This window comes from Acyrthosiphon pisum, chromosome A1 (assembly GCF_005508785.2).
Source record: "Acyrthosiphon pisum isolate AL4f chromosome A1, pea_aphid_22Mar2018_4r6ur, whole genome shotgun sequence".
NCBI lineage: Eukaryota > Metazoa > Arthropoda > Insecta > Hemiptera > Aphididae > Acyrthosiphon > Acyrthosiphon pisum.
The window spans coordinates 60,102,852-60,119,860 of record NC_042494.1 but is presented as its reverse complement, the minus strand read 5'-3'; the positions used below and the strand labels follow the sequence as shown (position 1 = coordinate 60,119,860).

The window sequence follows — 17,009 nt, the reverse complement described above, 5'->3', positions numbered from 1 at the left end:
TAAAATACTAACTATTAAGTATTTACTAATTAGTTATTTCTTATTATTTATTGATATTATTTTATATTTAGTATATTTTATTACCAACTCACTAAGTTCGAAAATATAAAAACTATCAAATAGTTACTAGTCATCACTCACCACTCACCAGTCACTGTAATATAATTTATAAACCTATCAGCCAGTTACTATATACCTTATTAGTTATTAGTTATTACAAATATAAATAGACAATATATTATAAGTATACAATTTTTAAAATTTAAAAATACAGGTGATTTATTTTCGGGGAATTACACTCTCCCACATAAATACCAATTTGATATGGAACTACGTTATTTTCAGAACAAATATTGAAATATCCGTATTAATATTTTTAAATTTTAATAGAATAATACATTGATAACCGTATTAGCAAATGTGAAATGACAATGACAGGTTTCGTTATCTATTTTTAAAATTATTTTTTTTACATAGATTATTTTAATTTTTAAATGTAAATAAAATTTTTTAATTTTCTGAAAATTCGGTTTTTTTTTAATTTTCCGAAAACTTCGGTTTTTTTCGGAAATGTATTATTTCAATATTCTCCAATTTGTCCACGTTTTTCGAGGCTCTGGGAAAAAAACCGTTTTTTTCCGACATTTTCCCCAATTTTTCCTGAAATTTTCTGGCATTTTGATCCCTATGCTTCCCCCACAGATCAAATTTTACGATGACGATAGTGAAGAATTAATTTTAAAAACGAATACCCACAAGATTTCAGTGTTGTATTTTTCCTTAGTTAAATTCAAAAACTTGAAAGAATGTTATCATGACACCAGTAAAATACCTACTTAGGTTAAGACTTTTCCTGCGAAGGTTTTGTTTTGTGAATCACCTTTTCCAAGTTCCTTTACTGAAATGCAACTTTAATCACAAAATTATGCGTAATGGTTGAACATGCCAGATCGTAAATTTACTAAGCTCACGCTCTGTGGTAGATTTACGGGGGAGTCCAGGGGTACTCGACCCCCCCCCCCCAGACACGGATATAAATATTTATTTTATATTATATACACTACTAATATAGGTATATTATGGTTATTACTTATTTTCTTAGATCATATACAATAGGTTATACTATATAATAGGTTATGTATCCACCTACCCATACTGAAATAATATATTGGATAAATGTTTTAATTTTTCAACAATTATATATTTATAAAAATAAAAATAATAGGTAAGTACCATTGAAATATATATTATTTTTCAGGACACCTCTTCCCTTTCCAGATAAATGTTGAAAATCCACCACTGCTCGCGCTCAATATTTCAGAAAGAAAAAATCCTAAAAAAAGAAAACTTAGTAACAATTGAAGTGAAAAATCGTGTCTAATGGCTTTTTAAGTATTCATATCGATATAAAATTATCTACCTATTCAAACGTTTAGTTGTCCGTTTCAAAATCGTTTACCATCGTTACATTGGAGACTAAAGTATACACAATCATTTCTAGACTATAAATAAAATTTAAACAAAAATTATTTGTTCATCGTTTGCTTTAGATATTGTAACTTTTATTTTCTTATACAGCAAATAAATTCCAATGTGCGCACTGCTTCGAATTCTTCGGTGAACAATGAACAAACAGCAGGTGAACGGCGCCGCGCTGGTTTCAGAGTATAGCTGGTTCTATAGCGTAATAATTTGTATTCGTACTTGATACAATTTCAAAGTCAGAATCTTCTTACCCAGTTAATAACCACTTACGGTTACGAGTTCCGAGAAAAGCAATATCCGTCCGTCTCAGGAAATAAAATATAATAACAGTAATACCTGTAAAGTCTTATCGTGCTGTTGGTATAATATTGTAGTGTAGGTATACATATAAAACAGTAATATCGACGTGAATAATAAACTACGTTATTATGCTGTTATGTAAATATATATATATATATAACAGTAAACATATTTTAGACACGACTGAACTTTTTAAGAACACCAGACGTAGCAAGTACAGCATAATAATATCAATAATACTATACCTATGGTATAAGATTATATACAGGTTATATGTATGTATGGGAATGGAACAATAACGACATTCGGAGTTTCATAAATTCTTCCGTCGCTTCGGAAAAAAGTAATAATTTACGATTATCCCTCATTGTTACTAGCTGAACCCGTGAATTTTTTTGCCTATTAAGTGTACCAACTATATGTGACTCAAACTTTGTTCAATTCGTTATTTAATATTCCGTGTATGGTTTCAAAATTAATCTTAACTTTTCCGTTGCCCGGAATAAAAATTCTGATTCGCAGCAGTACATTACCAGGTAGGCAATCTACCTGCGGTAGATCGCGGACCCCGTGCTGTATGTACGTTAGTATATGATTTAACTCTAAAGTATCAAAGTTATACCAAGTTTGTCGTATTCTACCTATGGTGGATTGATATAATCAATTAATACAAAATCCTAACCTAACTTAACCACACTAAAATCAGATGAATAAACGCAAACGCATACAAAAAAATTCATTTAAATCGGTCTAAGAGGAGTTCAGTCACAACACACGTACAGTAGAATTATTGCGCTTAGCAACACATTCTGCGATTCATTTTTATATTATATGAAATCAACAAACATGCTCGATTAACCAATAGCAACCAATATAATATAATGCACTGTTGCGCCACTGTTGTATTTTTGACATACAGATTTGAGATTTCCTACCTTTCCGGTGGAATTCCTAAAATTGTATTTCGTAAAAACCTTCTTCTGGTAGTTACGAACATCTTAAAAAAAATTTGAGCCAAATCGGACCAGCCGTTCTCGATTGATGAATTGTTATACATTTTTGTCTCCATTTTTATATATATAGAGATTATAAAATACTATTATGTAAAAGAAAATACCTTGAAATTATCATTATGATGGCAGACAAAATAATATATAGGTACGCGTATTACTTATACGGATACGGATCTTATATAGTACCTATATATGTAAAATAATAATAATAATATATTATGATGCGCGTGGTCATAATCGGAAAATTTTTAGGGGGGGGGGGAAGAATTTGATAATAATTACAGTAAAGAGTATCAAATATTATATTGTGCAGACGTGCAGTCATCACGGTACTCATCATATTTTAGTCCATGGTAGTCATAATGTTTTTTTTTGCGTGACAATAATATAATATCATAGTGTTTTCGTGAAATCGCTTCAACACAAATCTGGCCCGAAGAGTCTACGTTGACTGTTGAAAATATAATAATTATAATATATCAAGTAAATAATTTCACTACCGCGGACGTTAATGATAACACGACGTGTGAACGAGTGAACGAAACAATCGTAACGTTTAGTTTTGTTTTTATTATTTATCATAATTAGTTCATAATTTATAATAGAAAACAAATTTAACGCCAAAGGACCCTGATCGCACGAAATAAAGTATTTTTTTTTTTTAGTATTCAATCATTTCAATCCGTAGATTGGTCTACAATAAATGTTTTCTCCATGATTCTCTGTCTTGTGCTTTGTCTTTGAGGTGCTTGTATGAATCAACTCTTGCATCTTTGATTACTTGACTTATATAACACGTTCTTGGCCTACCTCTTCCACGTTTCCCTTCTATCATATCTTCCAGTATGAGGCTATGGAGTTCTTCATCATGTCTTAGCGTATAACCTATCATATGCCATCGTCTTGATCCTAAATTATTTAGCAATATTCTTTTCTCTTTGACTAAATCTAATACTCCTTCGTTTGTCTTCAATTCCGTCCATTTTATTTTCTCCATTTTACGCCAACACCACATTTCAAAAGCTTCTAGAGTGGTTTCATCTTTCTTGTTCAACGTCCATGTTTCACAACCATATAATGCTATACTCCATACGTATGTTTTAATTAAACGTTTCTTCGTTCTTAGATCTTCATTTTTTGATGTTAGTAATTTACTCTTAAGTAGAAATGCCTTTTTTGCTTGCCCTATTCTACTTTTTGTTTCCTTTTTTGACCTTCCCTCATCATCTATTATGCTTCTTAAATATTGAAATTGATTTATTTGTTCTATTCTTTTTCCTTTTAGGAATATATTAATGTTTGGTTCATTTTGTTTACTACATACCATTACTTTTGTTTTTTCCGTATTTATATTTAATTTGAATTTTAGAAATATGTTATCCATTTAAATAAGTGCTGTCTGTAGATCGTTTTAAAATGTGGCGAATAAGACTATATTATCATCTGCAAAGCGTATCATTGATATTAATTTACCGGCTATTATATAAAGTATAGCTGGCTTATTTATAATAGGCTTATTATAGTGCAAAAAACAAGGCTCGTAAATTTAGGTACGTGTGGGTATCATATTATTATATTATTATTACTCATTTACCGCTTTTGTGTGATAAATGTTCACATCTAAAATAAGTCTATAGTATGAAATGATGTGTTGTATTATATTATAATGATACGCCATACTTGCATGTATTGTGTCTCCGTCTTACAAACGTTAACTTAGAGAGTTTTCGTTCAGCAGAATTAATTTGAGTTGTCTGTTTTAATAGTACTTAAATACTTAAATTGACCTACAATTTACAAAGTACAAACAAACTTAAATCAAAGAAAAACAAATGTATTTGTAAGTACGTTAGTTTTTCACGATATTTTAATACTCGAGCGAATTATGAGTTACGAGTTTTGTAAAATATAATTATGTGCGTACTGGCATGCCTTATTTAACTGCTCATAGGTACGATTAAATAATTATAATATACTGTTTTGACTTTTATTTCACCGGAATTTTCTGGTTTCCCTGAATGGGGTTGACTATATATACAATATATCAGCTTATTCAAACATTATATTTATTAAAATCGTTTCAAATATATTACGAAAACTGTTATCAAAATTGGCATCGCGATCAACATTAAATCATAAATATATATTATATGTTGTCTAAGTTTGAAACAAAACATTATTTGTAAAGTTAAGATGTTATTAAAATTTGTTTAGCGTTCCCAATACAAATCTCTTCTGTATAAATATATATAGCTACATTTATTTTTTAAACATTTGATTGCTTTTGGCGTTTTACTGTTTCCGTAAAATGTGATAAAAAATAAAAACGTTTAAAAACCTAAAATAAAATGTAAAATGTTTATAACTGCAAAAAAAATTATATAGGTACTTACTTATATCGTATTATAACTTTTTCGTTATTACGATTTTCATAAAATAATAATAGCAGAGTCTCGATCAAAACTAAGCATTTAATTTGTCCAGTTAAACGAAAATATTCTAATGTGAAATGTTGAACGGGTAATTATTGTCATATTTTTGTAAGTTGAATTAAGACTTCAAATATTATTCATCAATGCCAAGTGCTTTAAGTTATTAATACTTTTGTTACTATAATATTATACCAACTGAGAACGAGTAATTTTAATTTTAAACTTTCACTTAGTATATTTTAAGAAGTTTCGCTGGGTATAGGGCACGAGTTGCATTCGACTACAAAACACTGACTTTTCACAACTAATTAATTTTATAAATATTTAAATTATTTTAGACGTAACATGTAAATTTTGAAATGATCAAACAGAAACCATGTGCGGCCGTGAGCCAAATAAAACACGAAATAAATTGATGAAAATATATACAAAAGATAATTACGTATATTTGTAAGCAATCGCTATTGAATGTAATGAATGAGACTTACGGTAAAAATAATACAAATCGTGGGTATTTAATAAAAATTATAAAAATTTAATCATATTTTAATAATAACGTTAAAAACATAAAATAGAGCTATGTTGGATTTGAAGTTCAGAAACATGTAAAAAAAATACAGGGTGTTTCATAAACATGGACTGAAATTATTTACAAATAATTTATTAAAGAAGTTTTCTTTTACAAAAATATATATACTAATGGCTTGTACCTATATATACTCAGATTTAAATGGGAAACCCTCCATCATGGCCCATAATCGATCAAAATCTACACACGGTTACTGCTGCACTTTCGCTGTGTTCGTAATGCGTTTTGAATGCTAAAATGTGTGGCTCGACATTAAGACTCACTATGATTATCACAATACACCAAATCTCGTTAACCATTAAATATCTCAAATCAAAAGGATAACGGATAACAAAAAATGTAAAATTAGTGCTGCCACGAAACCAGAAAAAAAAATACCACTCATTTCAATTTCGTCCATATTTATGAAACATAGTCTGTATGATATCAGAGGCATTATTTATCATAGGAATAATGGTGTGTGTATGTGTGGGAGCAGGAGGAGGGACGGTGATTTAATCACCACATTGGATTTTTTTTTTAATAGATTTGTTTTATATGTTTTTGTAGTTTTTTTTCAAATCATTGTGCCTACTTCGAGTTTGAAAGTTATTTAATGGTTTAAAAGTCTGCATATAAAAACGTATTATATGCAAACTTTAATATAAGTACCTAAACTAAATATTAATGGACCGACGAGCATTATGTTTAAAATTCTCATCGTCTGTTTACTAATATAGTAATATATCAATATTATTTAATACTATGGTTAGTATCTATTTATATTTCGTTAATATTCTATTAATCGACAACATGATACAATTATTAGGATCCCACTTGAAAATTCCAATGCACCGAATTCGATAATTATGTTTGTTATCCATGTAAAAACATGCGTTGAGATATGAAATAAAAAATACACATAAAATAAATGCGTCCACCTGTTTTATTGCCACCGCCCACCGCAGTATATAAAATTTGGACGGTATACGATTTCAACACGAGGAATTTCAACTTATTGTTTTCGTATACGCGCCGTAAAAAATACAAACTGATCAGATTTCAATTGTTTTAGCCCACGTGTGTGTACGCCATACAGGCTAGGTGCGCTTATATATTAAATGTACTCTCCGGACGATTAGACGACCGTAAACCCATATATATATATATATATTTATTTATTACATTCAATTCAATCGCGTATGGTGTATGATTTTTTCGGTTCTAGAGCGTTCCCGGGGGACAGCGTAAAAAAATGTCTAAGATTTTTTTTATTATTTTTATCTATGAACCGTCGGTGAGGTCGGTGAGCTGTAAAGAATACTTGCGAACAAATATGCAATATTTTTCATAAACTTGAGATCGAGTGATAGTAGACATTTTACACGCATCCTATATTATACAGTTTGGATATCAGCTTTATAGCATGTAAGGACTTGGAAAACGTATTTCTACGGTTTGTCTGTTTGGACATTGGACGGATATTTATACGGACATTACGTAAGAACAATAAGGTAAATCATGGACAATAAATCCAAGCAAATGCATCATGATACACAACGAATCTAATCATCAGAACGTATTTTGTGTTAATGTTCAGAAAAATATATATAATTGTTGTTTTTTTAACGCCAACGTTTACTAACTATTGTATCTAATTGACAACCTATAATATATCCGCTGCTGTATAAAAATAAATACTATTAGTAAAACATTAAGTTCTGTTCTCAATATTATTTCAAAAAATTCAAAAGTTTAAATTTGCAAGATCATACATTTTTTGGAGCCTGTTTAATTCCCAATTGAATAATGATTTTTTAAAAAAAGAAAACTATATAACTAATAACGTAATTTATAGATACTTATACTGTGTTGTTAAGATTAGCTAATAATATGTCATCCAAAGACTATAGTTACATGATTTAATAGTGTTGAACGTCTTGGCTTAACTGATATAATTATTGTACTAAATGTAGCATGAAAAATAGATAATAAAGAATTTTTTTATTTACAGTAGGTGTGGGAAAAAAATCTAATGGTTTTACAATAATTATTATGTTCGTGCTTTTTTAGTTGTACATTATAGTTTATAGTAGAAATATTATGACATTTGTATGTGTCACTAAAATAGATGGCACATGTAATAGCATTGATAGTGTTTGAAAATATCTCTTCTAGTATTAGAGAAGTAAAATTAACTGAAAATACATTACTTTAATTTCAAATCATATGACTAAACATCTAAAGATATGTATTAAACTATCTCCTTCCATATTTCAATAATAATAGCGATAAACCGTTAACCTTAAATTGTTCCCATTATTTTCTAAATCTCAATAAACCTTATAATCTTCGTCGCTGTCATCATTAAACTACTTTTTAAAACTGATGCCAATAACTAGATTATTTACCCGTAGGTGAACACAACACAAACTCTTATCAACTTTAAGTATATGAGTCGTTTACAATAACCGACATAAATTTATGATATGCAGACAAAATTATATTTAAAAAATAAAACTACGCTCGTGCCTTATATGCAACCTTAACGATAATCTTAATATAACCAGTAGTAGGGCTGTTCGATTATTTCGATTAATCGATTATTACGACGATTATTTTTTTTTTTCGATTATTTTACAGATTTCATAAAATTCGATTAATCGCCAAATAAACTAAATTCGATTAATCAAGTAGGTAATCGAATTTCCAATTAATCAATTAATCGAATTTTTCGAATAAACAAGATGACTAATCGTTGTTTTGACGGTTCGAATGAACTTCTATTTTTAGCACTTTGGGAATTTTGTACTCTATTCCATTTTGAGTGGGTCTGTGTTTACTTTACACCATCACACTAATCTTCATTAAAAAAAAATCGATTAATCGGTTAATCAGTCATTGAAAAAATTGGTGATCGATTAATTATTAGTCGTTATAAAATCGAATTTTGGTTTGATTATTAATTTTCGATTAATCGAAATAATCGATAAAATGGGAAATTAATAATCGAGTGGTAAAAAAATTAATCGAACAGCTCTAAGTCCAGTAGTCATAAGATAAATAAATAAATATAACCAGTATCAAAATAATCAATTTTAATACCTACTTGTTATATTACCTATGTTAAGAAATAATATTGACTTATTTATATACCTATTTGATAAAAGTTTATTTTGTAGGCATACATTTAACTATTATTATACATTGTTATATATTTATTTTTTTGGAAATGTTTTCATTTGTATTACCCAATGATAGTCCATTACTGAAGTCAGTAGTTAAATAACATTAATAATATTTTTTGGGGTTAGTGAATTTTTAATTCGGCCGTATTGAATATTTTTTTCGTATTTGAATATTTTAATACCGTTAATTTTGATAAAATATACACTATTAATGTAATTAAAAATTGTAAAATATTAATTCTTAAAAGCTTATTAAAATACATTTTTTTTCAATTATCAGTATCTTAGTCCCTACTCTCTTCAACATTTTATAATTAGAATGACACTTTCAGGTATCTTGATAAACATTTGCAGAGAATAATAGAAACGAAGAATCTAATGTATAAATAAATATACTATTATATTGCAGTATGGCATACAATTTTGGGGTATTACTAAAATCTTATTAACACCTTTCAATTCTTTCAGTAAATCAATCTACGCACAGTAATAGGCGTACAAACACTTTCTAAACTAGTCTGAATACCACAAATTTTCGCTAAACCACATAAATTAATTTATATACTCGTACATCATACATTCCCCTACTAATTCTGTCGGTTTCTCATGTGGTTTAAAAAAAACTGGCCTAGAGGTATCCACTTCAAAATTATAGAATAGCTTCAACCGATCAATACAAAAAATTGTAAATTTATGAGTTTGGATTTTTCGAAGTGGAGTCATTCACACATTTCTATTACAAGAGTAGAATTAAAGACTACATTACAGGCTGATTAATAAATGATTAAGATTTTTAATTTGTTCCATCCTGCCACGATAAACAAAATTATCTTTTCATAAAAAGGGAAACACTTGGTTCGGTAGCACGCAGTCCTATAAAGAAAACTTTTAAAAAGTACTTGATCAAATACTCAAATACATTTTTTTTAAGTATTTAAGATACTACTCAAATACTTTGAAAAAGTATTTGGAATACTTTTCAAGTACTTTTGGTTTTTAAAGTGGGATCTATTCTATATATAATCTAATAGTTATCTAATAGTTTTAAAGGGAATATTTTTATTCAATATTCAATAACTTTTTTTAGAAATCTGGTTTTCACAAACCTTTGGGCTTCGGCTAACACAGAAATACAGAATATTAAATAAAACTATTATTCTATTATTATAGTTGACAATAATATTTTTCCAACCAATTATTTCGAATAAAAATAAAATGTTCGAAATAAAAAACCAAAGTATTCAATACCAAAAAGTACTTAATACAAAAAAAAGTATTTAAAATACCATTCAAAATACTTCATGCTGAAAGTATTTAAAAAGTTATTCAATACTTAAAAAAGTATTTGAATACTTTTACTCAAATACTTTTACTTAAATACTTTACAGGACTGGTAGCACTTACTAACAAAGTTTATCTAGTACAATAGTAAGTATCAACATCTTCACTCGGGTATGCTCAATGCTTCGTAACGATACTTATATCACCTCGATAGCTTATTCTTCTGATAGTTATAAGCCCATAACGTGTCTGATGTATTAATAGTGACGATATGAACGATGTTCACGATTGTAACCAACGTGATAAAACATGAGTAGAAATAAGAAGGATCTCGTATAATAAAAATATATTAGCTTTATGAAATGGTTACTACGTTTATCAATTTCTAATGATTTATTTTTCGTTTTATCTACAGATTGTCGGACAACGGAGGTGTCCTGGACGACGACGACTATGGTTTATGTAACGTTGACGACATGGACGACGAAGAAGACGATTATGAAGAAGAAGAAGAAGAAGAAGAAGTAGAAGAAGTAGAAGTAGAAAGAGGAGGTGCTTGCGATTCAATGTGCTCAGAAGACGCATCCACTTGCACCGGGACGCCACGGTGTAGGCGGGCCAAGCGGCAGCGACGACGACGGCGGCGACGGTCGGGCACGTTGCACGAGTCGATGCGCCGGCGCTTCGACGGTCCCAATCGCCATCGCCATCTGCACCATCACCACCACACACACCCATACCACCACCATTCGCACCATGAACAGCAGCACCACCACCACCACCACCAGGGCCGACCCGCTCGAGTCCGGAGCTTTCACGAGGACGAACTGACCAGGAACCGCACCGGGCCCACCTCATCAGACGTCACTGGGACGACAGCTGTGGACAGTGGGCCAAAAATCGTAGGGACGCTGCTCAAACAGGAATACCAACGAAAACCAGGTCTAGACGAAGAGATCTGTCTGCTGCCACCGCCGCCTCGTCGACGGCAGCGGCGTGGACGTTCTGCGTCCGCGAACGGTGGTGGTTCTGGCACCCAAAATGTGACAGCGGCATCAGTGACGTCACCGTCCTCGTCGCCGGTCTTGGCGGCACAACCAGCACAGACGACGCCGCTACCTCAAAGACATCCACAGCAGCAGCAGCAGCAACAACAGAAGACGGCCACGCGTGTCGACACACTGACCGTGTGGTCGGCTGCGTCTAACGCGTCCAAGACGACGACGTTAGCGGTGGCCGCGGGAGTCGGCCAACCGTTGCGCCGGGCCATGACGCAAAAGCCGATACGCAAGCAGACGCCGACCGCGAACACGACATCAGCCACTGGAAAACGTCACTCGCCACTGGTCCGGTATGGGTCCACGCTGGGCCTGCCGTCGCGACAGCAGCAGCAAACGTCGCCACAGCGGTCGAACAACGCGAGCCGGTCAAGCGTCATGATCCGCAACTCGTACCGTCACGGCCGCATCATTCGGCTAGAGCAGAAGGCCACCAAGGTTTTGGGCGTCGTGTTCTTCACGTTCGTGTTCCTCTGGACACCGTTCTTCGCGCTCAACCTGCTGCCGTCCGTGTGCCCGAACTGCGAGGCCGACATCAGCAAGGGCCTCATCGACCTGGTCACGTGGCTGGGCTACGCCAGTTCCATGGTCAACCCGGTGTTCTACACCATATTCAACAAGGTGTTCCGGCAGGCGTTCAAGCGGGTGCTTATGTGCAAGTACCGCAGCCGCAGCAAGCGGCATTCGTGGCCACCTCCACCACCCGCCAGGAAGGTCTGAACTTAGGTCCTGAATTCCCACCATGCACACACACACACATCTCACTACCTGCCTTGTTCCCAGTTACCGGCGGTCACCACAGTCATGGTATCCCGCGGTACCATCAAAATCTCTCAAGCCAAGATCACAGCTGGCTCATCTGCCGTGTCGTGTGCCTTATATTGTATTTTAATCGGCCGTTGTAATCATGATAATATTGTCATATCGGTATCATTAATCTACCATGATAAACCAGCATATTTCAATAGTTGAGCCGACCTCAACTTTGGACCTGACACGACAGTTTACATGCTGTGAACAATTCATTCGTGAATACAAGCATAGACTATAGAGTATAGAGACACACTGTTAAATATATTTAAACTGTTGAATATTATGACTTCAACTGGAAGGTTTTAAAAATAAATAAACATTCAAGAATTGCGAAGGGCGGAGATTCACAGCTATCAACAATATACTCTGTTCAGAATGAGATCATACCTCGGCAGCGACAAATGTTCGTTCCACGACGGTCAGACGCCGTCCCCGCACTATGGCAGCGCGTAGAGTTATGTCGTTTAACCAAGGGTCATGTCCATGCCCATGGGCACAAGTATGCCGCCGAGATAAGATTCTGAACAGAGTATATTTTTCCAAAAAATGTTAAGACAAGTTAAGTAGTGCAAAAAAAATCAGAATTGCTCTTCAATCACCATGGGCATCTCATTGACTTATTGGATATTACTATAATATTTAAATATGGATTATTCAATTAATGTTTGTTTCGAACTATATCTAATCTAAAAACTATCTCAAATAAATTGAATTAAAAACATTTTTCGAAAAAACAGCAAGTACGAATATTTCAAACCATACATTGAAAATAGTCAATCATTTTTATTTCATAATAAATCGAGTGTTTTAAAAATCACTTTGCAATAACACGTCTAGGTACTCGCGTAAAGAAACGTCCAAAAAAACCATATTCGTAATATATTACTTCATTCTTCTATACAATACGCGGTCGAATTTCTCGTAAAATGTCATAATGACATATTAATAGGTATAATCGACAAATTTAACTTCCCTCTAGCAAATAAATACGCAAAACTACTAAACAATTTAGTGAAATCCGTGTTTTTTGTATCTATTATTATTATAATAGACGTCGTACCTTAATTATTAAAATGTGAGAATGTATAAATTTAATATATTTTTCACTATTCGTGACGTGTCAAAAACCGTTGCACAGTATTTCAATCGAGTTTACCTTTTAAGGCGATTTAAGGTCACCGAATTTATTTACATGTTAATAAAATGAACACAATTTCTATGCACCTAATATCCAAAAGTAAGCTAGTTTAATTATTTAAACAGTTAATTTCATTTTAACTTACCTAATTAGTTGCAACTTAGGAACTTAACTAGATTAACAGACTATTGAAATAACTTAGCTTTTTCAGTTGATTTGAAAATAATCCATCAAATCAATATTTAATTTAAACAAAATTTGAAATGTAAGGTTTTGTACATTAATTAGAAAATAGTGTTTGTCTGTATACACGGTTTAAAATAAAATAATCTAATACTATAATAGTTATGGTTAGTAATAATTATAAATCTTTCTGTTATGTTTCTTGATAAAATAACATTAGGTATATAATATATAGATAGGGACAAAGTAAGTACTATTTTTGTGATCAGTGCACTAAATAAAAAGTAGATTTATTTTTTTATTTTTTTCCTTATTAAGTTTGAACTCAGCAAGTTAATTTTATTATTTGTCAATCATTAACTTCTAACTATCTCGTTGTCACTGATGTTAACTTAACTCAGGTTAATTATTTTAACTAACTCTCCTACCTATGGCTATATTAAACTCGTTGATACAAGTGGTTGTCTATAGTTTAATGAATTTTCACACCATCTGTCGCTTCGATCGTATCCTACTCCTGCCTTCAATATAATATTAAATATTATTATTGATTGCTGTACGAGCAAAAAATATGTTCGATGTCCCTTTCAAACAGATCAGTTTTTTAAATATACAAACGATTTTCATTTTTAATTCTTATTTATTGCTGCAGCGACCGTTATCGCTTTAGAGTACAGTGTTGTTGTTGTTGTTTTCGTTGTTGTTCGTTTTGAAATACGGACCGGCTTTGCGGCGGTTCATGGGCGGGCGTGACGAGGGTACTCGAGACAAACGATAAAACATATCAATCTCTTTTCCACAATACAGCAGGCCGATGTTTGTTTGCAGCGAATAAACCGTTTTAGAATATTCGAGTATTCTTTTGGTGGGGTAATAATAATGTAGTCTGTGTAAAAAAAAACACAAAAAAATCATTCCGTTCCGTAATATATTGCAGTCCTCGCGCGTGTACAGTAATTAATCGCGTTTGAAATGATTTATTGCCGAGAAAATGTTTATCCGACACTTGCGAGAGAGTGGATTTAAAAAGAAAATTAATTCGAGACTAGAGCGCAGACATATAATAATGTTATTATGACGGGCGCTGCAGTATCCTGCAGACACCGCGATGCAATAACGCGGTGATCGTTCGGTACGGTTTTTAATAATAATATTACTGTCGTATTACCTGTGGATTTTTATTATTTCCTCTCACCCCTCATCACTACCATTTCCACGACAGCACTGTAATTTCACCATGACCGTTTTCACACCAGCTGTCTGTTTTTCTCGACTCTTTACGTCATGCATGATGCATACTAATGCACTTTTCGATGACGCCGCGCCGGTGTTATTAGTCCAATCGTGTGGACCATGTACGGTTTTATGCACTGTTAGGTCCTATCATTATTATAATATATTATTTAATAAAATATTCCATATAGCACAGTGCTTAACAATTGAAATAGAAAATATTGAACATCTAAAATTCTTAACTAGGTACTATGACTGGGTTATTATAGTTATTAGTCATGAATGGAATATCAGTATTTTTCAAACAGGATTTTCGTGTGATCTGATCGCAGATTGAACTATACGTTTATACGTATTTGACCCTCATGTTTGTTAAACAAAGGTTGTTGTATAAATACAACAATGTATTTATTTTACCATAATACTCATACTTTTCGAATTGATATAATAACCAAGTTTGACTCGGGGTTATATGCCAAAAAATTTGAATGTTTACCAGTACAATCATCCCCTTATACCACAATTCTAATACACCGTTAAGTTGTATACTCATTCTTAATATTCAGTCATAATAAGAACTTATAAATTTCCTATCCAAGAACAGTTTTCAATGTAAATTTGGTACATATCGTACATAATAAAAAAAAAACCATACGATTTGACAATTCATTAGGTACCTAGTGGCTAGTTCCGTTATCTGTGCGATGAGTATAAACATCACAAAAACTAAAATAGTAATAAATGTGTAAACGAAATCTATTGCTCGGAAAATATTAAATTAAACAAGGACTTTTATGGAAACTATTGAACAATATGCAGTTACATACACAAGAATTTTCAAATAAGATTATAAGAAAAGGGCACAGACAAAACAATTGTTACCTAACTAATTATCATTATAAATGATACGTTTGGAACGTAATTAAATGTCACTATAATTATTTTAACTATACCTATAATTTCGTTCATGCCGTCCCTTTGTTTCTAACTTCTCAGTTTCTTCAGAATCGTAAAATTATAACATACCTATAATATTATACGGCTAGCCTGTGTTTGTGTGTGTGTGTGTGTGTGTGTGTGTGTGTGTGTGTGTGTGTGTGTGTGTGTGTGTGTGTGTGTGTGTGTGTGTGTGTGTGTGTGTTTTACGTTTACAAGTTTGCACAACCCTGATTTAAAAACCATTACCTTTCAAATCAACGGTATTACACGAATATTATTTTGTAAAAATATGGACGACTTTTCGACCGATTAAGTAAACCGGTATATTAACCAAAATCGTACGAAAACGCGACAGCATAAAAATGTCCACGTCATTATAATAATACAATTTATTAATATGATCTCTTCCATGTAAAATCTCATTGAGACTAGTGACGATAGCGTTACGTTGTCGACATACGTACCTATATATGATATCGGTAAGTAGGCAGGTGGGGTAGATGCACACACGAAGCGATGGGAATATGTAGGTATAAATATAATATGATATAATATAATATATATGTATATTAAAAGTACGCCCATAAGATAAATAACCCGAAGAAGGCGGAACTTCCGTGCCGCCGTCCGGAAAACCTAACCTTTAACTACAGAAGCGGTCTGCCGACGACAGACCCTTATTGTGATTTTTTTCCTTCCGGGACAACATTGAGTCTTATCGTCCGTACGAGTAAAATGCGGTCCTGTCCCGTGTGGGTTGCAGCGTGTAACTTCCGCGTGAAAATGACAATAATATTTTCCATTTCCGGTCCGTCATCGTCGTCAGATAGTCGCAATATTGTCGAAAAGTCGTACTCATACAATATATTCATACGTGTATAATGGAGCAAGATGATAAATATCCATAAACAATTTACAAAACAAATATATAAAATCACAAATTGTTTTTTATTATTGTTGTTATATATTATATATTGCTATTATAAATATTCGTTGGAAAACAGACGAATATTTGTTTGTAAATTGTATAAAATAATTTTACCATATTATTATTATAGTCAATTCATTGTAAATATTGTGTTATTATATTTTCTATAATAATTATTTGGAAAAAAAAACTATAACTAGTATTAATATGAATGTATTATGTGGTGTTTAAGATAAAAAATACGACTTGTGTGCAAAAAAAAAACACTTGATATTATTTTGTACAAACTCAAAAACCGCATTCGTTACTTTTGTATATTCTCACAAGTGTAGTTTTTAAGTCCGACGCCGTGGAGTGTACTCAAACGTGTCTTATGTATTTATTAGAATAAGTAATATACTTGTATAACTCACTACGATTTATATTTATGGGCACAGCTCTTTGGACCAA

General features: G+C 32.2%; 1 protein-coding gene across 1 annotated transcript in view; it reads left to right on the top strand.

Annotated features, from left to right (window-relative positions):
- The window catches only part of LOC100575043, a gene marked incomplete at its 5' end in the record, with an annotated part of 207,893 nt that extends 191,280 nt beyond the window's left edge, over window positions 1–16,613 (top strand). The window contains one exon of the mRNA XM_029487337.1: window positions 10,683–16,613. Coding sequence (XP_029343197.1) covers window positions 10,683–12,045 — 1,363 coding nt within the window. The remainder of the gene's footprint in view (window positions 1–10,682) is intronic.
- Window positions 16,614–17,009: the final 396 nt, after the last annotated feature.